The following is a 26,543-nucleotide window of genomic DNA, read 5'->3' on the forward strand; positions in this document are numbered from 1 at the left end:
TTCTCCAGTTTCTCCCCATGCACATAAATCCCTATGCCAAGGTTGGGGGTGCTCTCTGGTCACTGAATTCTGAGACATGGGAGAAAAGAAGGAGTAGGAGAAGAAGAATCTTTGCAAACATTTTTCAAAGGCATAAGCCTTCTATTAAAAAACTGAAATGGTCACTTTGGTGTCAGGAATTAGGGGAGAGGACAGATGCCTACAGAGAGGCAGCCACACCGACTACAAGTGCTGCACTCAGAAGAGGCCCTTCAAAGCAGATCGAGCTCCACATTTCGGAGAAGGCAAATGGCTATTGACATTCACAGAGGCCTGGGGAGAGTGGTTGGTTCCTGGGTCGATAGGTACAAGGTGAGGGAGGAGGTGGCTGGCTCTCAGCCTCCACTCTTCTGTCAGCCGTTAGGGCCTGCCTCTGCTGGAATTCCTCTTTGAGGTCTCTGCAGCTGGAGGTTAGAGGGTTACACACTTTAAATGTGTGTGTAATGTGAGTGTGTGCACACACACTGTCTCTGGCCTGCACGCCTGACCCCAGTCTTAATAATGAACTATTAGGGAAATGGAATTCTAATCATTCACTGTCTCTTGACCATCCCCAAGTGGAAGGACACAAGGCTTTATATTAAGATTCAGAGCAACTTGGAAGCTGTAATTTTAAGGCTTAAACAGCATTCTTTGATGGAATGCTCTTATTAGTCGTATGTACAGAAACCTCCATGTTGTCAGCCATAGAATATCATGTCTGTATAACATGCTGGGTGACTATTGGCATAAGTTTAAAAAACAAAATTACCAACCCTACTATCTAAACGAACACGCTAAAATTTGAGTATTACCTACCCATCAATGTACTTCGGAAGCTCTCTTTTGCCCTGAGTTCAGGTGAAGTTCTCAACTCCTATAAAAGCATATTTTGGGGGCTTCCCTGGTGGCACAGTGGTTGAGAGTCCGCCTGCCGATGCAGGGGACACGGGTTCGCGCCCCGGTCCAGGAAGATCCCACGTGCCGTGGAGCGGCTGGGCCCGTGAGCCATGGCCTCTGAGCCTGCGCGTCTGGAGCCTGTGCTCCGCAACGGGAGAGGCCACAACAGTGAGAGGCCCGCATACCGAAAAAAAAAAAAAAGCATATTTTGGTATCTTTGTAACGGGTGTGTGCGTGTATGTGTGTATGTGTGATCTTATTCACTAGTAACCGGAGGTATGTGTGATCTTATTCACTAGTAACCGGAGGTGAGCAGGACCATGTTAACAATCAAGTCAGTAGGTAAGAGATATAGATCTTATTTTACTTGTGTTTCTATGCATCTTTGAGCACTTTCTCTTTCTAGAATTCAGTTTACTCATCTATATGAGGGATTTGAAGTAATCAGTGGTTCTTAAATAATTGGGGGGTCATGAACTTCTTTAAAAATCTGAAGAAATCTTTGCACCTTCTTTCCAGGAAAAAAAAATGCACAACCAGACTAAATTGAATGTAGTTTCAGGAAGGAGTTTTACAGACCATTTTCAAGGTTGTCATATTCAACCATAGATATTATGCACTACATAAATATGTAGTTTAGAATTATACAACTCTAAGGGGCACAATTCATATGACTGTTGATAACCCTTCAGAAGTGTGCAAAGAGGTGGCCCTCTTCATAGCAGTTCCTTGAACTCCAGGCTAAGAAATCTTGGGCCAAGTGAGCTCTGCGGTTCTTTATGGATTTGAATGTCCCTAATTCCACAAATGTCATTATTATTATCCAAAGCCTTGTATTGGTCAGCTCAGGCTGTATAACAAAATACAACAGACTGGCTTAAATAACAGAAGTGTACTTCCTCATAGTTCTGGAACTGGAAATCCAAGATCCAGGTGCCAGTAGGTGAAGTTTCTCCTGAGGCTTCTTCTCTCCTTGACTTGCAGATAGCCACTTTCTCCCTGGTCTTCACATGGCCCTTGTCTCCATGCCTGCATACTCTTGGTGTTGCTGCTGCTTCTTCTAAGGACATGTATCCTATTGGATCAGGTTCCCACCTTTATGACATCATTTAATTTTAAGTATCTCTTTAAGGATCCTTTCTCCAAAAACAGCCACATTTAGGGGTTAGAGTTTCAACATATGAATTTTAGGGAAACAAAATTCAGTCTATACCAAACCCCAACTTGGTAAATGCATTGCAGAGAGTAATAGTTAACAGCTAGGTGAATCAAAGCATCTTTCAAATCTCCTCCACGTCAGAAAAGACACAAATAGATCTATCAAACATTAGAATAAACTATGCTGCTTTCTGCAATGGGGATGTATAATTGATAACCAAAATCTTTATGCTACTATTATTAGAAGGAACACTTTCACGGAGGTTTTTTGTTTTGGTTTGTTTGTTTTTAGTAGTAAAAACGAACAAAAACAAAACAAAACAAAAAAACTATTTAAAAACTTAGTACGTAGAAATAAATTAACTTTGTTTGGAATTGGTCATCAAGAGCCCTGGTCAAGGGTTGTACGTACTGGGGAAGAGAATGAGTTGGGGGAGAAGAAATTATAATAAGCCATAAATATTTTTTGTTTTTCTTTGGGCCATGCATGAAATCATCTTCCTATGACGTAAATCAAGCAACCAGAAGTGTCTTCCACATCTGGTAACTGGGGGTGGGGCAGCTGGGGGTGGCTATTTCTGCTAGTCCCGATTTTCTTTTCACTGTAGTGGGAGAGTGGGGGCTGAGGAGAAAAGGCCAAGAGTTTCTTGTAGTTTTTAAAATTTATTATCGCTCCCCCAGCATCACATTTAGTAACCACCATCCGCTGAGTAACTCCCAAAGCAACAGCCATTGTACACCCACCCCTAACTCCCCTAGTCCCAGCAGGAGCTCAGGAAGAGACTTTGAAAGAGAAGAGGGTTAAAAAATGTGCTGGATGTTGTTATTCCTAAAGCTTCACCATGACTCTGTGACACTTTAATTTATTTAGCAACAAGTCAAACCTGTTAGTGGTGTTACAGACCCTCGAAGAATATTCAGTACCACCCAAGAGCACACTGTCCTTTTGTCCTCTTTTCGGATGCACCCGCCTTTCTGTGTTCATCTTCTCAGTACCAACAAGGTACGCATTTTAGGAAGTTGCGCCTGTCAAGCACCATGACTCCCTCTGTGATCCTTTACTGCGGCACAGACACACTCCCTTGGATGAAGTGGCTCACTCTCCCTGAATTGGGCTAAGATATACGGCACTGAAGACTTCTGCCTCTCATACCATCACTCCCCTGTGAATCTTCTTCTTGATTCCTAGAAAATCCACAGCAAACGCTTCGTCTTCTGCATTCATTTGCCTGAAATTAACAAGGGGGTTGTTGGCCAAGCAAGGCCGCAGGGGAGAGGTACAGCAGGGGAAATAAACAGTAGGTATTAACCCAAAGCTGTGTACTTGTTAGCCTCCGTTTCTATTATACAGATTTAAATTTTATTTATTTTTTGTAATTCTTGAATTTTATTTTATTTATTTATTTTTGATACAACAGGTTCTTTTAGTTGTCTATTTTATACATATGAGTGTACATATGTCAATCCCAATCTCCCAATTCATCCCACGCCCCCTGCCACATTTAAATTTAAAAAAACTCATAATCCATATGAGAGATAGCCTATGATTGAGTTGCTTAATGTCTGGAAATTAATGTTAGAGCAAAGAATTAAAATCCAGCTATTTCCATTTCTAAAGCAGCATGACAAATACATCTCTCAGCCACACCATATTAAAACCATTGGAAATCATACATAATAGAGTCCCTTCTTCATTAAAACTTGGTTTCAGGGGACAAAAATGTGGTCTTTTTTTCTGGTATAACTTTTCAAAAGCCTTCCAATTTTCTCTAGCTCCAAGTTTCATATATATATATATGCTTTTTGTCTTCTTTGTCTTTCTTTTATGGCTTAAAAATAAACTCCGTGTACCTTATTTAACAATGATATTGCTCATATCAGAGTTCTCTTTTGGAATATTGTTTCCAGGATTTTCACTTAGAGAGGATCAAAAATCAGAGGGTGTCAGATGCATTTGCATGGCATTTAGTTTCCAGATTGAGCAGTAGTTTTTAAAATTATAATTGATTTTGTCAGGTTCTTGGATTTTGGAGTAAAGACTGGCAATCTCGGGAAATGAACATCATCTCTATTCATAAAATAGTAACAAGATTGGTGTAAATGTTCTGGGGACTCCTTCAGACCTACCAAGGGAAGGGAGCAACTTCCAAGATAAAGAGCTTGGCTGTCATTTGTGACAGGAGCACAGGCAGTAATTTATTTATTTGTATTTCCTAAGACTCCAATAATTGTATGAATAGCTACAGGTTATCTGAATACAGAATATATTGTGGATCAGCAGCTAATTAAATGCAACCCTAGGTGGCCTTTCCATTTTCAGATAGTGAACACAAACTATTTTTAGTCTGTAAAGTATAAATTGCCCAGGCAGTATGTAATATGAATCAATATCTAATGCAAATACTTTGGGCATCATTTAATTCTTATATATATAATTGAAAGTTGTTTATACGAAACATATTTTTGGCTTTAAGTGTTGCACAAAAGAACACAAAGGATGTATAAACTATCATCTAATAGCTAGCACTCTGAGACAACCATTTGTATGTAATTTGCTTTATTTCATTACAGAGCAAGCATTTTGATATGTATGTTATATAACTTGTGATGAGCATTATTATTTTAAAAAAGGAGAAAATTAGAAGAATTTGATCTCAGGTCTCTTTCTGAAAGCATCCCTCTACTAGTCCATTATATACAGAAAGTGATCATTAAGGACAGAATATTTTTAAGCACACATGAATTTATCTCCTTTCATTTATCATTTTTATTTATCTAATTTTTCTCATTTTATTGATAAAATGAGAGTTTATGTAATTTGTTCAGTCACAAATATTGCAGATTTTTTTGTAATTGATTTTGACTGTTATTGCATTGTGGTCAGAAGATATGGAATAAAATTATTGATTCTTCATTATTTATTTATGATTCTAATACATGACTACTTTTTGCATTATGTCTCATGTTTTTGAAAGGATGGGACCCTCTAATTGTTTATCCAGGGTTGTAGGTATGTCATTTATTTCTGGTCTGCTAATTATGCTTTTTAAAAGAGTTATAGCCTTTTTCTCCCAGCTTATTCTGTAAGTTTTAACAAGAAGGATATAGTATTTATATTCAATAAATAGTTATTAAGCTCTTAACATGGGTTAAGCATTGTTGTAAGTCCTGGAAATTAGCAGTAATCAAACAAAAATATCCACCCCCATGGAACATACATTTTAGTGGGGTTTTTGATCATGGATTTGTCAGTTTTTTCAGTCTATCAATATGTGTTTTATGTATTTTTAGGCTATGTTATTAGGTACATACAGATTCAGGACTGTTATATCCCCTGGGTTAATGGTTTTTCTCAAGACACAATGATAACATTTTTGGTGATAATGTCTATTTTGTCTGCCAGTAATATTTCTGAATCTGTTTCCTTTTGGTTAACATTTGCCAAGTGCATTTGTTAGAATATTGATTTGAGGGTTTGGTAATTATGCTTCTCTAGGTCATACATAGACACAGGTGACTTTTTTCTTGTTTCTCGGTCATGCTGCCTTGGGCCACTTACCAGTTTAAGCTTTTCTGTGTGAGATAAAGGAACCTTCTATGTTGTTTAAACATAGTTATGTGGTCTCAGTTAAAAACTGACAAATCAATGTCCTAATTAATATATCTGGCAGATGTCAACCAAAAGAAAACAGATATGATGTCCTCATTCACATGGTGAAGTTGGCTTATCTCCACATCTGCATTGCAGAAAAGGGACAAAGAGGAAATAGAAAGCACTTAGAAAGCAAGTGTCGTTCTCTTAAGATGTGAGTTGGAATTTGCATACATTACTTGCGTAGCATTCAGCAACGGAAGAGTAAATTAATTTAGACCATAGATTCAGTACATAGGTGACTTGGGTTCAAATCCTGGCTCTACCATCTACTAGCTATGGCAAGTGACAATGTGTACCTCCTTTCCCCAGTTATAGAATAGGGACAATAATAATAGCTAGTTTATAAGCATTAAGAAAATGTTGGTTATTATTCTTGTTTTGAAGCCACCACAAACAAGTTGTTGACAGTGGTGGTAGTGGTAGTTACACAATGCTTACTTAAATTTAGACCTATCATACCAGTTCCTTTTACCCATCACTTCCTTTTGAATGTCACGCCCTTTCTCTGGGATTATTTTCTCTGTACTGAAGTATGTCCTTTAGTGGTTATGCTGGTGATCATCTGTGAGTGGTAAGCTTAATCAAACTTCCTTCATCTTAGAATGTCTTAGGTTTGCCTCCACTCTTACATGATCTGCCTAGTTAAATAAATCTAGATTGAAAGGCATTTTTTTTTCAACACAAAACTATTATATTCATTGTCTTGTGAGCTTTACTTAAAAGTTATATGTTGATTTTAAGATTTTTATCTTAGTTTTGGTGTTTTTGGTTTCATGATGATGAACCAAGGTGTGGCTATTTCTCTCTCTCTCTCTCTCTCTCTTTTTTTTTTTCTTCCTGCTTAGGATTCTTTAATATAAGAATTCACATTCCTTAAATATAAAAAAATTTCCAAATTGTTATCATTTTGATTACCCTTTACCCCATTTTCTCTACTTTCTTTTTCTAGAAATCTTAATAGATGTATGTTGAACTTTTCATTTGTTTTTTCATAATTCTTACCTCTTTTGTATTATCTAAATCTTTTTCCCTCTGTGTTCCATTTTAGGAACTTTCTTTAGTTCTTTCTTCTAGTTCATTAATTCTCTCTTCGAATACATTTACATAATCGATCCACTGACTTTTTTTTTTTTTTTTTTTTTTTTTGCGGTACGTGGGCCTCTCACTGTTGTGGCCCCTCCCGTTGCGGGGCACAGGCTCCGGACGCGCAGGCTCAGCGGCCACGGCTCACGGGCCCAGCCGCTCCGCGGCATGTGGGATCTTCCCGGACCGGGGCACAAACCCGTGTCCCCTGCATCGGCAGGCATGACTCTCAAGCACTGCGCCACCAGGGAAGCCCAATCTACTGACTTTTTAAAAAAATTTCATTAACTGTGTTGTATTTCCAAATGATTTTAGCTCTTTCTTAAGTATGCCCATTATCACATTCTTTTTTTTTTTTCTCCTCTATGGTTTCTATAATTTCTTTATTTAGTCATTTCAACCATTTTGGGGAACAATTTCTTTCAGATTGTTCCGTTATCTCACATTCCTGGGTTTCTTATTCTCCCACTCTTGTGTCTATTAACTGTCTCTCATGGTGGATAATCTTCTTACTGGATAATTATTTTTCTTATTATCTTATTTTATGTTGATATTGCTTTAGGAGCCATGCATGCCACACTCTACAGAGTAATATTCTAGAGGAATATTTCAGCTTCTTCTGACACTGAAATGGTGTGTGTTATTAAACAAGTCATTCTCTAAGTATCTCAGTTTCTTTAACTTTGTTAAGTGTCTTCTGAATACCTTTCTTTTTCTTGTCCAAACCAGTTATTGAGGAGGAATGGCCTTGTCTTGGTTAGAGAGAGAAGAGTAGTTTTGCTTTTTGTTCAGGATTTTTAAGACACATGTCTTTATTTAAGGGAATTCAGTTTTATTTACGTTCAGTCCACCAGGATTCCCTGCTGGGAGATAAAGGACAATAGGGCAAGCAAGTCAGCGTACTTTTCCCATAGCAATGAGCTCTTCACCAATGAAAAATGTCCTCTTAGATCACAGGAACAGCAGCTGTGTAGGTGTTGCTAGTGGGGGGAGAAAAAACCCACAGTAATCTTTGGTGTTTAAAATAGAAACATAAAATTGTTAATTTGTCTGAAGACAACTTGTACTGCATGCAATAATGAAAAATGAAGTTTTAGTGCAACAGTACTAGATTCATTTTACAGAAGTCTAAAATTTCTCACCTCATTGTGTGAGGTTTTAATAAACACCAGTGTGCTATGATTTTTGTAGCACAAAGGAATTGGTTTTAAGCCTGAAAATAAAGCCAAGAGATTACATTTAAGTAAATGCAGTTGTTAAGGGCAAATATAAATTTTAAAAGAAATTTTAATTGGTAGTATATATAAATTTGAAAAGAAACTTAGAGGTTCTGTACTCCATCCTCTCATTTACTGCAAGACAGCAACTTCAGTGTCCCTAAAAGACATCTAGTGCTTGAACATTTCCTGTGATGGAGAGCCCACTGCCTGCAAGGCATCCCTTCCAATTTTGTAATGGCTCCAAATGTTGACAAGTTCTTCCTTATAATGAGATGCTTGCATATTTTGGAGATATATCTATCCTATGTATGTATGTAAGTATGTATGTATCTCTATCTATCTATCTACGAAATGTTCTCTCCTATAGTAATTAAACGTATGTCTGTACTATTTCACAAACATTCGTTGAATGTCTTATACTGTCCTGGTATTATTGTGCTAAGTTTGAGATAGGGAATATTGTGATCTCCATTTGACTGATGAGAAAACAGGCTTTCAGAGGATAGGCAACTTGCCCAAGGTCACACAGCTATTAAATAATGGAGCAGGAATTTGAACATAAGCTATCTGGCCCTAGAACTTAAGCTGTTTGACTCTAGGACGAGGTCCCAGCTCCCTACATGATGCGTCTATAAATCATGTAGGGGACCCAGATATAAACCCAACTGACAATAACAGAATGTGACAAATGTTAACAGAAGATAGGAAAGAGCAACGAATTCTGCTTTTTCAGATTGGAAATGGTAGATTGTGAAGACATAGGTATCATCAATGACAAAATATTGTTATCGTAAATGCTGTTTCATCTATTTTAAGAACATCCTGTTTCTCTTACTATGATGTAAACTTACATCTCAATATTCCCCTGTCCTCACCATCAGTTTTGGAAAGGGCTAAATCCTTAGTACCACTGAGAAATTCCCTTGTTACTCACCTTGCAGACATTTTTGGAACTGCTTAGATAACACTTCGTACCTTCTTTTTGGGGAGCATTCATCTCATTCCCCATCCCCCCACCAAGATTTCTCTGTTAAGTGGGTTTAAGACTACATCATATCAAAGAGAAAATGAAAATGGCCAGTTATTTTAAATCTGTGCCTCTGTCTTAGAATATATACTCTTCATGGAGTTGTGAGATAGACACTTGAATGAGATGGATGCTTGAACTATGATGTTCCTAGAATTAAAAGTTTATGAATTGGATCCAGTGGGTGTTTTAGTATCTGACAAGTAACTGTGTGGAAGAAATTGAACAAAGGAAAACTCCTGGCTGTGCTACAATTTAACTTTTTATTTATATGGTATTTATTTGACACCTCTGAATAGGGGAACCCTGTCATTTGAGATAAAAAACATAGTTTCCAACATGTGAGTTTCTTTTCCTCTCCCCTCCCTCCCCTTCCCCCCTTTCCTTTTCTTCCTGTGCTTCCTTTCTCTTCCTTTCCTTTCCTTTCCTTTTGTTGCCTTTCCTTATCCCATGGAACACCTGTGCTTTCTTCTTTTTTTTGAAATAAAAAGTCCCCATTGAGATTTTCAGGATTTAGCAAAATCTAAATGACAAGTGAAAGCTAAGCTTAAAGTTTTCCTCCACTGGGAAGCCCTCTGGGGCTGATTCCATCCCACATTGATAATCTCCTTACTTTACATTTCTGCTCCTCTGCCTATTTGAAATTCTTTAAGTCCAGATTCATGGTAACAGTTAAACTGAACGTTTACAATATTATTTTCAAATGTATCTTCTCATTTAACCCTCAAAACAATCCTGTGAGTTTTGAATTATTCATGTTTATACTATTGAGGAAATAGGCTCAGTGAGTTTAAAGTAACTTGCTCGAGGTCACAGGGCCAAGTAGTAGATGAGGTTTTGAACTCTAGTCCTTCGACATTAGGGTCACTTGTCACCTTGTATATGAATCCCTCCTCATACTCCTTTTTCTCGCTACAGTGGATTAATTCCATTCTCTATTCTTCTGTATACTTTGTTTATACCTTTATTCTAATAGCACATTGTATTTGGGAAGCTGAATATATGGATGGAATTTATGGTTTGTTTTATTTGTTTTTGATGGCTTTTTCCTGCTAGATTATAAACTTCTTAAGCCCTTAAATCTTTTCTTTTTCATGCCGGAGTCCCCTGGAAGTCCACCACTTCACCTGGTGCCTTGCCCATGGTTAGCATAAATGTAATGTTCATGAAATAGATCAATTGATGCAGCAAAATAATTGTTTCTTTCTATACTAAGTAGAACCTAGTTCAGAGGTACATTCTCAGTAACTTTAAAAAAAATTATTGAATTCTAATGAAATACCAAATAAATCCAGTGGAAATTATTAAAAGATTTAGAAGCCATGCTTTTTAGGGGGAAGGCTAAATAATTGGAATATATTGTTTATTTAAGAAAAGAGGGTGAGAAAATAAAGAGATGGGAAAGAGAAGTAGCCAGAGAGCCCTTCCAGATCCCAAAGCAGACTGAGATGGTGTGAGTTCCACCCTCTGCTGGAAAATGATTAGCTATGAAACAGGGCTGGGTTCTGGTAGTCCATATTATCTGGTTCTGGGGCCATGGTGAGCTTTATTGTTTTGGAGTTGGCTTGAAGGATATTTGTGAGAAGGATGTGATTAAGCTGCTCCCCATTCTGCTAAATATGGGCAAAGAGAATCCAATGAGTCGGTTAACACGCGGGAGTGGCTTTCCATTCTATGTTTGGGAATTGCAAGGGGAGCTCTTTGTTTATTCAGTCCTCTTGAGATTTGTCAACAAGAAGAGAAAACCATCAGCAGAGATAAATTTCAAGGAGTCCTCTGGAGAAAAAGACAGTTCTTTTCATTACTCACATTTATTGAGCATTTACTGTGTGCCAGGCACTGTTTATACATAGTTTACAGATGATACCTTTCTAAATCCTCACAGCAAACCTTTTGGATAGATAGTATGATTATTCCCATTTTTCAGATGGAGAGGCTGTGATACAGAGGGGCTAAGGACCTTGCCAACATTTTTCACAGCCGCTAACAAGCAAAATCAGGATTTGAACCTAGGTAGTCAAGCACCAGAGCCCCAAATCGAAATCTGTATGCGCTCTCAAAGTCTCTTCGAAATTTTTGATTTGATATTTTTTTATAGGCATACAAATGATATTATTACTTCTGTTATTATAGAACCATCATTCACATTGTTTGAGTCATTAAAACTGGATAAAGATTTACATGATCTCTGATAGCCGGTGTAAGCTTAGAGAAGACTAACAGGGGTTTAAATGTTCAAATCGCTCTATGAGGAAGTAATTGAATCCTGTCCTTGACTAAAAGCAACATTTGTTTCCATGGTAAAATAATTTCACTTGGATTGCGAACGAAGCTGGCTAAAGTTTACACAGGAATATTTCATATTTTTTTCTTTTCCTTAAAGAAATGTGTGAGATTCTAACAAAGCAGATATCCCAGTGCCCTTGATCAAGAGACTGGGAAAATTTCCTAGAGTGATTTTTCTCAACATCCAAACTCCCGATATCCCCATTTCAGCCACAAGGAGGATAAGAAAACAACTATGGATGTTTATATGAAGGATAAGTTAAAGGAACAGAAGCCACATATATATCCTCTAAACTATAAAATTATACAGCAATGCCATTGTCTTCGTTTTTTTAATCAAATACATGTAGGAGTGATACTTAAAAGGATAAAGCTTCTATTTTATACTCCCAAATGTAAAGTATCGTCAAAATCTGCCTTTTTGCAGGATGGCTTTCTTCAATAGATGAGCAGGAGGATGAATTATGTGGCTATAAATCAACCTACTGACATATAATAAAGCAAAGTTCGGCTGTTCTATGGAGCCCTTGGATATATTTATAGCCACGTTAACAGTCACCTGTATTTTTTCAGGACTTTCATTTCATTTCACATTATGAGAGTTTAGTCGTTTTGGTTTTTATTTTCCCTCCTCCCTAAACTTACTTTTTGGAACTCTGTTTCAAGAGAAAAAGTAAGGATTTCTACTCTTTATATTTGGGGAGAAAAGGGCCCTCACTGGAGTATAGGGCTCACACAGACACAGACTGCTCCAGTGTTTTCTGTGTCTGTGCAGTCAGATTAGCTGTACTTGCGACAAACAACCGGATGGGTGTCTCCTGCCAGCAGCGAAGTGGAAAGTCAGAGTCTGTGCAAGTGAGAGAAGGCACATGCAGAGACAAAATGTATTGTGAGAGACTGACAGGGCAGCGCCACATTAGATCCCTGGCGCCTGACACGATTAAGTACTATCGTGAGGCTTATTTTAGGAGCCAGAAGATTCCCCAGACTACGTTATAGCTGAGGTACCCACCAAGGGAAGACAGAGGGTGTCAGATGGGTCAGGATTCTCGTACCTTATCTTGAGACAGTCTTTTTCGGGGAGGGGAGAAGCGGGGAGATTAAAACAGGGGGAAGAAATCTATAATGCCAAATTCTGCAGATTGAAACAATAGAGAAACCAAGCTATTAACTAGGCAAATCCAGCCACAGGCTTCTTTTTTTTGGAAACTGCATTCCATTCAGAAACTTAAGGTTCCAGAAAGTCTGGTTAGGATGCCATGGGGGTTTATCTAAGTGGAGCTAAGCGTGGTTGTTCCTGTGAAATTATTTATACTTTTCAACTTTAAATCTGTGGTGAGCATAACGTTTCTAAATCTATTTCTCTTCCTTTCTATCTTAAAAGTAGACTCTCATCTTTATCCTGGAGCTTATTCCTAAGTGTTCTCATTCAAAGGGCCCACTAGAAAAGACAACTCAGGAGGAAAGAGGGGAGCTTTGGTGGTAGTCCAGGTGATGACAAATCCTTCAGCTGGAACTATAGATGCAGGCTGTGTCTAGGAGTTATCTCTGGAGCTAAAAACCTAAGAAAAAATACTTAATATATCAGCCTAATATAAACTCTAATAGACCTGAGAATGATGGGAATTAGAAAAGAAATCTAAGTAGGAATGTGTTGACTAGAGGAAGCGAGAGGAGGGATAGAAAACAAATGAAAAAAAAATTCAATAATGTGTTAAATTGGAGTACATTCATTTTATCAGGGTAATTGTGGATTATTTCTTTAAAGTTTAAGAAGTAAAATAAACCAGTCCTGCATTTGTCCTCTGATAAGTCTTCTCAGTATTTAACTCAGTCCCCAAATGGAATTCCAGCCTTATTGGAATTCATAGATACTTCTTTTGACATTTTGCAAAAAATAAATAAATAATTATAAGCATGACAGGTAAAATGAATAGTTCCAGCTGTGAGGCACCAGCAGCATTTCCAGATTCCGTACTGCATTAAGGCTTTATTTTTCACTTTGTTGCCTAGCAGATAATTGATTGGAAGGTACATCTAAGCTTCCCATCCTTCCTTGGGATGAAGGAAAAGAAAAAAACAGTCTCCAACACTCAGTGCCAATTTAGAAAAGAAGAAAAACGTTAAGTGGAGGGGGGTCAACTCATCACCTCTGGAAATGTGTGTCTCTGGGGATCAGTGTCACTAAAGCCAGCTAAGTATGTCAGTGGAATGAATGCTGTATAAAAATCTGAGTATGAGGTTGCCAATTGATTCACTGGATTCATTAATTCAGCAAATATTTACTGAGCTTCTACTATGTGCTACCCACTCTTCCACACACAGAAGATATAGGGGAGACCAAGACAAAGTTTCAACCTTCAGGGAACTTACAGTCTTTTTAAGGAGATAGACTATGAACAGTCATAAAGAAAATAATTTCAGAAAGTGGAGAGTGCTTCAAAGGAAATAGAACAAGGTAATGGGATAAAGTGCCTTTCAGGGTGGTAGCGGCTAACTTTAGATGAGGGCCAGAGAGGGCCTCTGAGGAGGTGACGTCTACAATGAACCAATCACATGAAAATCTTAGGGAAAAGTGTTCCAGAGAAGAGGGGACAGCAAGTATAAAGGCATTGAGTTGGGAAACAACTTGGCACATTCAAAGAGCAAAGAGTGGGTCTGGGAGACTGGAAGGGGTCATCTGGCAGAAGATGGAGTTGGAGAATTAGGTATAAGCCAGCTCATGTAGGTCTCTTTAAGGCCATGTTAGAGAGTTAGACTAAGTCCAAAGTGCAGTGGGGCTCCATCTGGAGGACAAAATCAAGGAGTGGTTGGATTGAATGGGAATGTTTTTTTTTTTTAAAGATTTAATTTCATTTATTTTTGGCTGCGTTGGGTCTTTGTTGCTGCGTGCAGGGTTTCTCTAGCTGCAGCGAGCGGGGGCTACTCTTTGTTGCGGTACACACGCTTCTCCTTGTGGTGGCTTCTCTTGTTGCGGAGCCTGGGCTCTAGGTGTGCCGGCTTCAGTAGTTGTGGCACACGGGCTTCAGTAGTGGTGGCTTGTGGGCTCTAGCGTGCAGGCTCAGTCGTTGTGGCACACAGGCTTAGTTGCTCCACGGTATGTGGGATCTTCCTGGACCAGGGATCGAACCCGTGTCCCCTGCCTTGGCAGGAGGATTCTTACCACCAGGGAAGTCCCTTGAATGGGAATTATCATCTGCCTTAAGGGAGGATGCTTAGGATATTAATATATTTTTTCTTCTCACTTTTGTCCTAACAGTAGCCTGAGACCCTAAGCATGTACTTAACCTTCTTGGAGCTTTAGTTTATTTTTCTATTAGACAAAAAGTACTGCCACTCTGTCTGGTGCTGTGCCAGATGCTGTGTATACATTATCTCATTTAATACTCCCAAGAACCTCATAAAGGGAGGAATTATTCCCATTTTACAGAGGAGGAAACAGGTTTATATCGAGTCTCCATAAATCACCCCTCTCTCTTATTGTGCTGTTCCTAGGTACATGTTGCTAGTTTAAAACATCGTGTTTGTGGGCCACCACCCAAAGGCATGAAAGATCATGCATGAGGGCTATTCCACTGGAGGCTGTGGATCTAATCACCCTTACAGCTGAGAGCCAGAACAGGTGGGATGACCGTGCACCATCTACCATGGGCAGCAGGGGACCCTTAGGAGAACACCAATTTCATAACCAAAGTACCAAGTCACCGTCATAAATTCTGAAATGAACTTGATATTTGACCTTGAAGACAAATCATTCATAGGTTTGGTATCTTTATGTTAGAGACAGGTAATGCTAACTTCTTCAGTGTCTCCTCGAGGTGCCCCAAGAATAAATAGGACTGTCTTAATCCCTTATTCTCAGTCAGCGGGGTTGAAATGTTTAGTGAGAGCAGAAGTATAAGAGGTGCTATAAACTCCTTTTCAAAAAAGGAATGCCCCCTAATTATTCCCTCACCTATCTCCTCCATCTCCACCTGCCCCCCCCCAAATATATATATAGTGTGCTTTTGTAAGCAAGGTGAGTGGGAAGGAAGGAGTCAGAGCCAGCAAGCCCCCAGAGTCTAGGAGGCTGTTGGCTTTCTGTATCCTGCTGAACAGCATAGTTAGGAGAAGTTGGGCGGGGGAGAGAGGGGGCGTAGAATGGAGGCCTCCGCATCCGGAACGTTACCGTGCCTTGGCAGAGCCCTGGGTCAGCTTTCTCCTGGAGTGACAGATGGCCACAACAGGTGCGCCAAGCTTCTTCCTGCCACTCCGGCTCTCCCCTGCAGGTTCAGCCTGGATGTAAAAGCCGCACTCTCTTTAGTGCCCAGAGTCCTGGAGGCCCGAAGGCTTCACCCACCTGGGGCAGCACCTCTAAGGCCAGTCCAGGACAGGCCAGCAGATGCAGCCCTCACCTCTCCTGAAGTTCTTTGACCAGGTCAGCCAGCACAGGCGCTAACCCCTGGGTCCTGAATTCCAAAAGCATCCTGTGTACCAGGGATGGAAGGGCCTCCAGCCATCAAAGCTCCCACCCTCCGGAGTTCCCGGTCCACCTCTCTGCCTTCCCCTTTGAGAACCAAGACGCGTTCCCGCCATTCGCCCCTCGGGTGGGCCCTGGGCATCTGAACCCCCAGAGAGGCACACCCACCCGGGAGAGTGGCCACGCGGTGCTGACCACCAGCTCAGGGGGAGCATCTGTGGCACCGCCGTGTGCAGACGTCCCGGCGCTTCTGCTACTCACGGGGGTTATTTTCATTTCTATTTGGGACTACCTTAGCCTTAGCTTCCGCCTTCAGTTTTTCTTCCCCAGTTGCCCGAGTTTGGCTTACTGCGCCTGGGAGAGGAGAAGGGACAGGGTGATCAAAGGTGCAGGGTCCGTCTGCCCGCCTTACACACGCGCGCGCGTGCTCATTCCCCTGGAAAGGAGCGGAGCGTGAGGAGGGTGGGGGGCTGTGCGGGAGGCTCGCGCGGGTGTAGACGAGCGAGCGAGCGAGCGAGCCATCGTGTACTTGAATGGGGAGGGCAGGGATTCCGGGTCGCTCGGGCCCCTCCTTCCTCGGAGCCAGCCAGTCCCTCGGCAGAGCGCTCGGGCGGCACTGATTTGCTCTCAGGAGTGCGCTATTTGCATACGACTTGCCCATTTGTGAATTTGGTTCCCCAACTCCTCGCTTCACTTCACCTGTACCTCCCAGTGCCGTGCACTTTGCAGGCGCCCGCCCCCCTCTTGGCCACCGCTGCCGCCTACCGGGCACCTCCTCTCACGCCTTCCCTGCTCGCCCACCCACCTCTCCGCGCCCCGTGCCACGTTGGTTTGGGTGGCTGCTCCGCGCCGGGTTCCTTCTCCTCTTCTTCTGTCTCTCCGGTCCTTCTTGTTCTCTTCCTCCGGCTGCTGCTGCTGTTTTTCATCCAGTTGGGAAACCCAGGACGCAGGCGGCTGCTCCGTGGAGCTCTTCCAGAAAGCGCAGGGTTAACAGCCTCCGTGCCCTTACACCGAGACTGCGAGGAAACCGCGAAGAAGTCTCCCACCTGCAGCCCCCTTTTGCCTGGCAGTTCTGCATTGCATCGCATGGGAGTGGAAAACGAAAAAAAAAAAAAAAAATGTTCAAACTGCTTGGATGTTGGGATAAACTAACCTGAACCTACTTGGGTCTCCTGCTGCCTCCTCCTCTTCCTTCGTTTCCACCTTTCCTCTGTGTGGCTTCCCGGAGTGTGCTGTTCAGTCATCCGGCCTGAGGTGCCCAGAGATCAGGAGCTGCGCCTGGCCTCCCCTGACATGTGTGGCATCCCGGGGCTCCCTAGGAGGGCTGCTACACCTGGGTGGACTTTGACATCCTAAATTTCAGCTCCAGGAAAGGGGAGCTTTTGCCTTATATCCTTTTATTTTTTAAGTAGTAGTTGTTGTTGTTTTTTGTGTTTTTTTTCATCATCTTGTCTTGAAAACGCTTATTCCTTCCCTCTTCCCAAAATTTGGGCCAAGTCTTCCTCCTGCTATGATGGGCCCCTGGGCATCATGAACTTCATTATTGCTCACTGGCTGGAATTCAAACTGCCCATCTGTGGTGGTCCAGTGTGTTGACCATGCACCTGAGAATCCACGCGAGACGGAGCCCTCCTCGCCGGCCGGCCTGGACGCTTGGGATCTGGTCCCTCTTCTGGGGATGTATCATCAGCTCCGTGTGGAGTTCCTCTAATGTACCCTTCTCCTCCTCCTCTTCTTCCTCGCCGGGGTCTCACTCTCAGCACGAGCACCATTTCCATGGCAGCAAGCATCACTCAGTGCCTATTTCTATCTATCGCTCCCCTGTTTCCCTTCGAGGAGGGCACGGTGGGTCTCTCTGCTCTTTATCCTTTTAATGGGGCGTAGCAATTCCTTAACCCACTTGCCTTTCAGGTAATGTTAAGGGTGGGAAGAGAATTTTAAAAATTGAATTTAAAATAATGAAAAGCATCGCATGTGCATGAGGGAAGAAAATGTCCAGTTTCTCCCTAAAAGGCTAGAGTTTTCTGCCCCAGTCTCCCCATATCCTCTAATGGGTCCTCCTCTCCTTGGCTCCCTTATTCATAGCTTCACAAGCACCACATTCTCCCCTTTGCAACCTTCTGCCTCCTTCACCCCCCATGATGGCAGACAACTTGGTCAGAGAAGTCCCCAGTGCTGCACTTCGGAGGATTCATTCATTCACCTTGCTTTCACCCTTCTTCTCTCTGATCTTGTTTGAGAGCTAGTCGTGGGAAAATAGCAGACAGCAGGAATCCTTAGGTCTTCAGCCTAAAGTTGATTGAACTGCTTTTAAAGTGGCCTGTGTGATTAAGGTCAGGGGCGTGGGGGAAAGTAGCTGAGTGTAATCTTTAATAACCAGTGGTCATTGTTGTTCATTTGGGCTGCTTTACGTTTGTCCACATGTCAGAAGGAGAGAGCAGCTATCGTGAAAACCGTACACCTAATATTGCTAACTACCCAGGGGGGAGCAAGTGTATAAGATAAGGCAAAGTCCATTTATAATTTAACCAAGTGTAAATTACTGCCACTTCAGTTCCACCATTTATGGAAATGTTATTTCAATTAAAGGTAGCACGGGTGGGCTTGTTCACACAATATAAGTACAATGTGTTTTGCTCTAAACGACCCTCCTTGCATAGCGATTGAAGGAAGAGATCTATGGCTCTTAAATTTATATTCAGCTTTGAGCAGGCTGCGTCAGAAAGGGTGATGTCTGCCACCGAGGTAGGCTCTTGCTGTAGTAAACTGTTCTAAAGAAGGGAGCTTCGTTATTTATTTACTATGCATTCCACCCTGATGGTGAGGAGAATGGGGATCACAGAACCCAACTGCAGGAGCAGCCCTCTGGGGGGCAGCGAGAGCAAACCACACTAGAGGTCCCCTGCCCTAGCTTGTATTTTGAAGGCCTGTAACATACAGACCGCATTCGGAATGTCAGTTCTTCCCACTGCCTCCTAGCCCTGGGTTTCTGCTCTGTGCTCTCTGTAGTGTTAAGTGGAAGCATATTGAGAAAATGCCAGCACGTACTCTGGCTCTTTCTGTCTCTTTACATCTTATTTGATGGAGTTGTCAAGCAGCTCAGTGCTTGTAAGGTTGGTGGAGGCGGGTGGTGGGGAGGAGGGAATGCTTGATCTCGATCTGGTTGCTGTTTTCTGTGACTCCTGCTAGGTCGGGTGTAAGCTTTCAAAAAAAAAAAAAAAAAAAAAACCACCCTAGGAGAGGAAAGAACCACAACCACCAAAAATGCAAAAGCAATTTCATGGAAGTAGAAACTGTTAGCTCCTAAGGAGGAGTGGGGGTGGGATTGTAACGATTGGGAAAGAAAAAAGAAGGGATGGGAGATGAAGCCAGACAGACTATTCCTAATAGCCGTAATTAAACACAGAAACGCTCAGCGATCATTAGCTAAATTTTGCTAATTAGTGTAAATAATCAGCAGGGAGACGAAGATTATGTATTAGTTAGAGGTTATAGGCTGGCAAGGTCTCCATGTTTTCCGTTCAGGATGTAAACAGTTAAGAGCAGCTACTACTTAAGTGATGGAATTTGCAATACTTACCGGGGATTCCTTGGTCTGTCAATCTCTTTCTTTCTCTCTGGCACTTGCTCTCTCTCTCTCTCTCTCTCTCTCTCTCTCTCTCTCTCTCTCTCTCTCAGTTTCTCTCTCTCTCTCTCTCTCTCTCTCTCTCTCTCTCTCAGTTTCTCTCTCTCTCTCTCTCTCTCTCTCTCTCTCTCAGCTAAAGGGGCAAAAGGGGTTGAGCCAGCACAGGTTAAAAACAGCTCTTCTCTATTCATGTCTTCATTGATCAGTTGCTCAGTAGCCTCTAAATCTTCTTAACTGGTTCCATCTTCTTTCACATTAACCTACATCTGATAAGATTCAGTACGATGGAAAAGGAGAACAAAGTAAGTAAATGACCAGAGACCCTAGAAAAGGCCCTTAGATGCACAGAGCTGAGAATGCAGTGAACTTCAGGATCTGGCATGACTGAGACAAGAAAGCTCACGAAATCAACTTTTCAGTATCTTCTTTCAATCCTGAAGTCCCATCCCACTGATCTGGGCTTGCAGACTGAATGCATCTATATTAAGCAGGCTCCTTGCATATTTAATTAATGTTTTTGAGCTTGAAATCAAGAGAAGCAGCAAGCAACAAGATACCCCAAACTCTGGCTTCCATCCCTTATCTAAGCCGTGCCCTTTTCTCCCTGAAAGGACCAGGAGACCCCTCGGTGCTCCGTTAATGCTCCCCTAATTCTTACTTAGAGTACACTTGCTTTCCCCTAGTCCAAGACAAAGGCTTAGCTAACAGCAATTGTTTTAAAAAATCTTTTAGATGGAGGTGGTAGGAGGCATAGCACCATGAGACTAATGGTTGTTACTAATAGTTTTCTGCCAACCCTATTCCAGAGTTACAAGGAGCAGTCTGCACTGTCTGTGAGGAAGTAAATGCCCTTCATTCTGGTATAAAATGAAAAGTAGAGCCTTGAGTTCAAGAACCTTCTCTGGACTCAAGAGGGATTTTTTCCTTTGCTTGTTTTTTCTACCGTTGTTCACTTTGCACATTTCCTGAGAAGCCAGAGGTCCTCAGAGCTGCCCGTTAATGAGTTTTTGCCACCCCTCCTTCTAAAACATCCTGCCCTATAGTGAGACTCACACTAAAACAGATGGAAGAAAGAGAAATTCTCCAAACAGCTGTTCTTCTACCCATACTTGGTTCTGATCTTTAAAACATTGATTATGTATAGATTTGCCTAAAATCTTGATCCTAGAGCAGGCTGAGCTCCTTTATAAGTTGGGGAGACTAAGGCCACACCTGCCCGGGATATCCACAATAGTCTCAGGTTAAGGTTGTGTCTTCGGATACAATTAACTCTCTTCTCAACTGGAGTCTAGTAAGCTTTTCCCCATTGCTCAGTCCCCTCCTTCAGGCTCCCTGTTTTCTTTCATGCTCTCTTCAATTGAACTAACATTTACTGGGTATTTACTATGTGCCAGGCTGTGTGTAACCTGCTAAGGATAGAAAACTAAATAAGACATTGTATTGTTCAGCACGGGATCATTTCAGAAGTATTTGGATCATCTATGAAAGATAAGTGCTTCTAAAAATTTTTTAAATTTGAGGGATGGGACGAGGATCCAGATACCCAACCAAATTAATTAATATAAAATCTGAATATCCCTTGTGAAATGCAGATTCACATTGTTCTGTTATTCAGAATAACTCTACAGGTAGTTTTCGTCCTCAACTTTATTTTCATACCTATATATCATGCTTATTGAAACTCCTGGATAATTTAGTGGTATGGGACATATAAATACTAAAATACATTTGTTTACCAACCTTCAGTTTCATAGGAGAGTTTTGTATATTTGCTTTCCTCTCTCCCACCTGTAAGAAATCCAATGCACATCTACTTAAAAATATTTTAATACTTATAGTTTAGAAAAAGTTTTCTCTACAGAGCCTAGGTTTAGTATGTTCCTTATATTTTATTTTCCATAAAATAGCAGACCTTCCTGTCTCTGTAGGCATTTGAGGGTACCTAGTTGAAAACTTAAAACTCAATTTTACAAGGGAATATACCACAATGTATTTAGAGGAAAGTCTCTTGCTCAGAAACCTGTGTGTGTGTGTGTGTGTGTGTGTGTGTGTGTGTGTGTGTGTGTGTATAGGTGGGACAACATAAATCCTCTTTGAGTCATCTTAGCAAAGACGGCGGTGGTAGTCCCCCTTGTGGTCCATGAGCCTGGAGTCTTTCTTTAAGAAATTATGCTTCTCATTCATTGTCACAGAGACCCACCTCTGAAGTTTTTCCAGCCACGGGGCTTGTTTTGCTCTGATCTATTGAGCACTTTCTTTTGCTCAGCCAGCTGCTTTCTAACCACTTTCTCTCTCCCTTCCTTCTTGGGATTCAGATTGCTGAATAATTCAGCGTGTTGGTTGACAGATAAAATGACAAGATTTATATGTCTTTGGCCTTGGTGATGAATTAATTAAATTGGTTTCTTTTTCTCTGTCTCCTCTAGATGCGTTGTTTGGCTTCTCTAAAATTTGCTGCCAAGTGGTGGGTCTGGAGATTAACTTGTTCTTGAAAGGCCACCGTAGGAAGATTATACTGTCCCAGTGTACATTTCTTCAGGACTTTCAACACGGATCATTGTGCGGGGGTTGGTGGTTGGAGGTGAGGCCTGCCGTATCAGAGGGAGCAGAGACGAGAGAATTGGAACAATTCCTTTCAGGAAAAACAAAACAAAACCCTTCACCAAACTGGCTGATGGCTGGAATTTAGTAGTAAGACCTTTATTGTTGTACTGTCTGATTTTGAATCTGGAAGACATGACATATTTTATTTTACATTTTAATGAATGAATTTATCAGATCTCAGAAAGCTTACTTCGCTAGGACACTATGTGATCTGGGAGGGAGGCAGATCTCTCAAGATAAAACTTGAACTTAATCATACTTCCCTTCCTGTATTAGTTTGTTAGGGCTACCATTTAAAAAAAAACAAACAAAAAAACAGACCGGGTAGCTTCAACAACAGAAATTAATTTTCTCACAGATCTGGAGGCTAGAAGTCCAAGATCACAGTGGTGGCAGATTCGGTTTCTTCTGAGTCCTGTCTCCTTGGCTAGCAGGTGGCCACCTTCTTGCTGTGTCTTCAAGGGGTCTTTTCCTCTGTGTTCATGCATCCCCAATGTTTCCTTGTATGTTGGAATTTCCTCTTCTAATAAGGACACTGGTCAGATTGGATTAAGTTTCACTCAAAGGTCCCATTTTAACCTAATCACCTCTTTAAAGGCCCTATCTCCAAATATAGTTATATTCTGAAGTTCTGGGGGTCTAGGCTTCAACACATGAATCTTGTGGGCACACAGTTCAGCCCATAACACTCCTCCTCCCCCAGGACCCAGTCATTGCAAAGTAAAAATGTACGTTCAGTGCATCTCTGTTGAACTCAAACTTCCACTGTGGGAAAATAAAACCTTCCGTGATGGTGACAGCAATTTACAAAATTGATAAGATGGGGCCTTTAAATATATGGAGAAAACACCACCAGTAATTGTAGTTAATATTTGTGTTTGCTTTCCTCTTGGTTTATCTCTTGTGACTGAGTCTCTACCTTGATGTGCACACAGGCTAATTCTGTCTGACTACAGCCCCGTGCTCTGCACACAAACTCTAATACCCACTCTCTACGGCTCTCTCTTGAGACCGGCTGCCATTCCAGGCCTGGCGTCCCTGCTCTACCAGGGACTTCCTTTATGAACTACAGCGGCTCACTCTTTTCCTTTCTCGGCACTAGGACGGCATGATTCTCCCATCTGTACGTCTTTAAAGACACCACTGTGTATCTTCAACCTGTCTGGGTTCCACAGGTCTGCCAGTATTTGTAGGTCTGTTTTCTTGACTGTGACAATAACTTATGCCAAAGCCACAGCCACAGCCAGGTTTTCTCTTCTCCCCTGTCCACCAGAAGCAGCATAATGTACAAGAGGGGCACACTGTGATGTTATAAAGCCCGCAATCCAACTTCACCACAGTCACGCAGAGACAGAAAGAATGCAGCTTTCATTTAAACACACCTTTTCAACACTAGAAAGGAGCTCTGCGTTGCGTTTAAAATGCTCTGCTGTGTTGGGCCATATCAGGGCAGGGGGCAGAACAGCAGCTGAGTTTATACAGAGCAGGTGGTTTATTTCTACTTACAGTTAGTTTTTGCGAAAGACTTGCTGGGATCATATGCCAACATGTAACGCACACCTCCTGTGTACCAGGCACTCTTCCAATGCTTTACGTATATAATTTCATTTAATCCTCACAATCTTTGACCTTAATAAGGTTACCGCCGTTTCATAAATAAAAACAGTGAGACTCAGAGAGCTTAAGTGACTTGATCAAAGTAGGGTAGGGGTACGGCCAGGCTTCAAACCTGGTTCTGACCACAAAGCTCTTGGTCTTTTTGTTCTCCCTGACAGACCGTCATCTCAAGAAACAGACAACAAACACAGCCAGCTTAGGGATTATCTGATCCTCTGATGTTCCAGATGGCCCAAGTGGGGACTTAGACAAGGGCATCTGATCAGTATCAGAATCAGCTGGGAACCCGGGCAGTACGACGCTACGTCCATCACCCTCTTACTCTACAGCACGAATGCCGACTTCTCATTCCTCCAAGACCTTTTGCTTCAGGTTGATCTCCCCGTAACCAGATTAAGTCCTGTAGGAATGGATTCTGCCAGCGTTGGATTCTCCCGGCCTTCTGTGAAATTAATGTTTCATATGTATTCTTCCAGTAGGTGTCTGGCTTTGTGCTAAGAGGTAGGGTTCTTGTGTGTTCTGGAGGTCTCCTCAATGGGAGACCTTAGTGTGAGAAAGTGATCATATTCAGGTTGGTTCCCATGCAGGGAGACATTTCCTGTCCCGGTTGGGCCTCACTGGCCAGAAAGCAGCGGGGAGATGACTTGTATATTCACCTGTCTCTGTTTCCCATCTGAAGCCACAGCCCAGTTATTGTTCAAAGACACGTTCCCTGCCCCAGTTCCCACCCTTTGCTCACCAGCTGTTGAGTGGCTGTATGAACATAAAACCTCCAGAAACCTGAAAGCCACCTTTTCTGAGATACTGTCCACACCCTCCCTTTTTTAATGTTTTGAAATATTCCTGTCAGCCACCCCCCACATTAAAACACAATGGTGTATACTCCTGAGTGACTTCCCCCCAAACTGTGAATTTCAACTATTTCCCAGGCAGTCTTTCAAAATTTGAATATAATTACATGTTTTGGGTGCAAATTGTGGTTTTTGCTACATAAGAAACTAATGGAGATGATCCGCCTGTTCCTGTATTTACAGATTATATGCTTCAGAACCGAGGGTATATATTTAGGCAGCTTTTCTGTGTGGCACATTAAAATGAAAATGAACTGGGGTGAGCCACCATGGTTGCTAAGCAGTAGAGCAGGTTGACAGAGCAAAGCATTAAACTGAACTGGTGTCAGTGTTTTACTTAACATTTATTTGCTTTGCACCTTTGTCATTTGATGTTGTCAAAGAAGGGAAGGGGGAGGAGATACGCAGGGTCTGGCTGTCTGCACAGCTCAAACAAGGAGGAAGAAATAATCAGCCCACGACATCCAAGCGAAATGAGCACTTTTTAAAAGTTGAAATTGCTATACAGGGAACTCTTTTTTTATGAAGAGCGTGCAAGACTTGTACAAGTGCACAGGTGTGTCTGACAGCTTCAGGAACATGGACCTGGGCAGACACTTGTTTTTGCAGTATGGGCGATGACTACCAAAGAGGAATTAGCTTCCCCAGGTCAAAAATTTTAAATATGCTTCCATTGTCCATTTAATTCCTGGTTTCAAGTCTTAGACTTATCATGAGCAAGTAGGGATAGGCAGCAAAGTCTTTTGGGCTTCTTTATAAGTGATAACTAACAGAATAAAGCCAACTGTTTTGAACCTCTTTTTTTTTTAATATAAATTTATTTTTTATTTTATTTTTGGCTGCATTGGGCCTTCATTGCTGCGCGCGAGCTTTCTCTAGTTGCAGCGCGTGGGGGCTACTCTTCGTTGCAGTGCATGGGTTTCTCATTGCAGTGGCCTCTCTTTGTTGTGGAGCACGGGCTCTAGGGGCTTCAGTAGTTGTGGCACACGGGCTTCAGTAGTTGTGGATCAAGGGCTCCAGAGCTCAGGCTCAGTAGTTGTGGCGCACAGGCTTAGTTGCTCCGCAGCATGTGGGATCTTCCTGGACCAGGGCTTGAACCTGTGTCCCCTGCATTGGCAGGCGGATTCTTAACCACTGTACCACCAGGGAAGCCCGAACCTCTGTTTCTAATAAAGGCTGAAAGGCCCTTGTGAACAATTAGCTCACAGGTAAAACAAAGCAAGACCCTCTTGGATTCTTCAGGTCAATTTTAGCAGCATTCTGATTTTTTTAAAGTTTGAAAAGATGATTAAAGGGTTAAATCTAAGCTACTGGGAAAATTTGGCCTCCTGAATAATTTGGGTGGGAGGAGGGTCCTGTGACTTAGATAGTCAAGGTTTTATTGTATATCTCTTTCCTTGAACCAATTATTATGTATCTCTTGACATGGACCACTATCTCAGCATACTTGGATGGACATCTTTGGGTGTTCACGTCTGTCAATTCAATCTTCTTAGAAAAAATAAACCCAAGAAAGGAGACCTCTGTGCTTTTACAAGAATGAAAATAGTATCTTCTTTACTCATAATAATAATAATATTAGTAATAATAATTCACTTTTTTTAGTTCTTTGAATATACCTGACACTCTTCTAAAGGTATCGCATTTAATTCTCCTGAGATAAGTACAGCTGTTTTCGCATTTGGAAGATGCTGACACTGAGGCAGAGAATGTTTGAGTCACTTGGGCCATGTGGAGGAGATACATAGGGCAAGATATGAGGAAAGTGCAGGGAACTTCCATGCCCTTTCCAGGCGAGCCACTCTCCCCAAGTCTCCACGTGTTCCCCAACCCAGAAGCTTTCCCCATCCAGACCCTGTCCTTTAGGGGTCTTTTGGAGGCTTCATTACATAAGCATGACTGATTAACTCATTGGCCATTTGTGACTGATTCAACTTCTAGCCCCTCTACCCTCCCAGGAGGTTGGGGGCGGGACTGAAAGTCCCAACATTTAACCACCAGCTTGGCTCCACTGGCAATTGGCCACCCACCCCCACCCTC

The 26,543-nt window shown here is 41.8% G+C and overlaps 1 protein-coding gene across 12 annotated transcripts in view; it reads left to right on the forward strand.

The window, feature by feature from the left end:
* The window catches only part of NRXN3 (neurexin 3), a 1,701,263-nt gene that overhangs the window by 1,103,853 nt on the left and 570,867 nt on the right, over nucleotides 1–26,543 (forward strand). For 4 of the 12 annotated variants that reach the window (XM_033415656.2, XM_004262295.4, XM_004262294.3 and 1 more), the window contains exon 1: nucleotides 17,405–17,651. The exons of the other annotated variants lie outside the window; for them this stretch is intronic. In XM_033415656.2, the coding sequence (XP_033271547.1) occupies nucleotides 17,405–17,651 (247 nt within the window). Of the gene's footprint in view, nucleotides 1–17,404; nucleotides 17,652–26,543 lie in introns of those variants that run through there. 12 annotated transcript variants of the gene reach the window in all.

The sequence above is a fragment of the Orcinus orca genome, chromosome 2 (genome assembly GCF_937001465.1).
Source record: "Orcinus orca chromosome 2, mOrcOrc1.1, whole genome shotgun sequence".
NCBI classification, from domain to species: Eukaryota; Metazoa; Chordata; class Mammalia; order Artiodactyla; family Delphinidae; genus Orcinus; species Orcinus orca.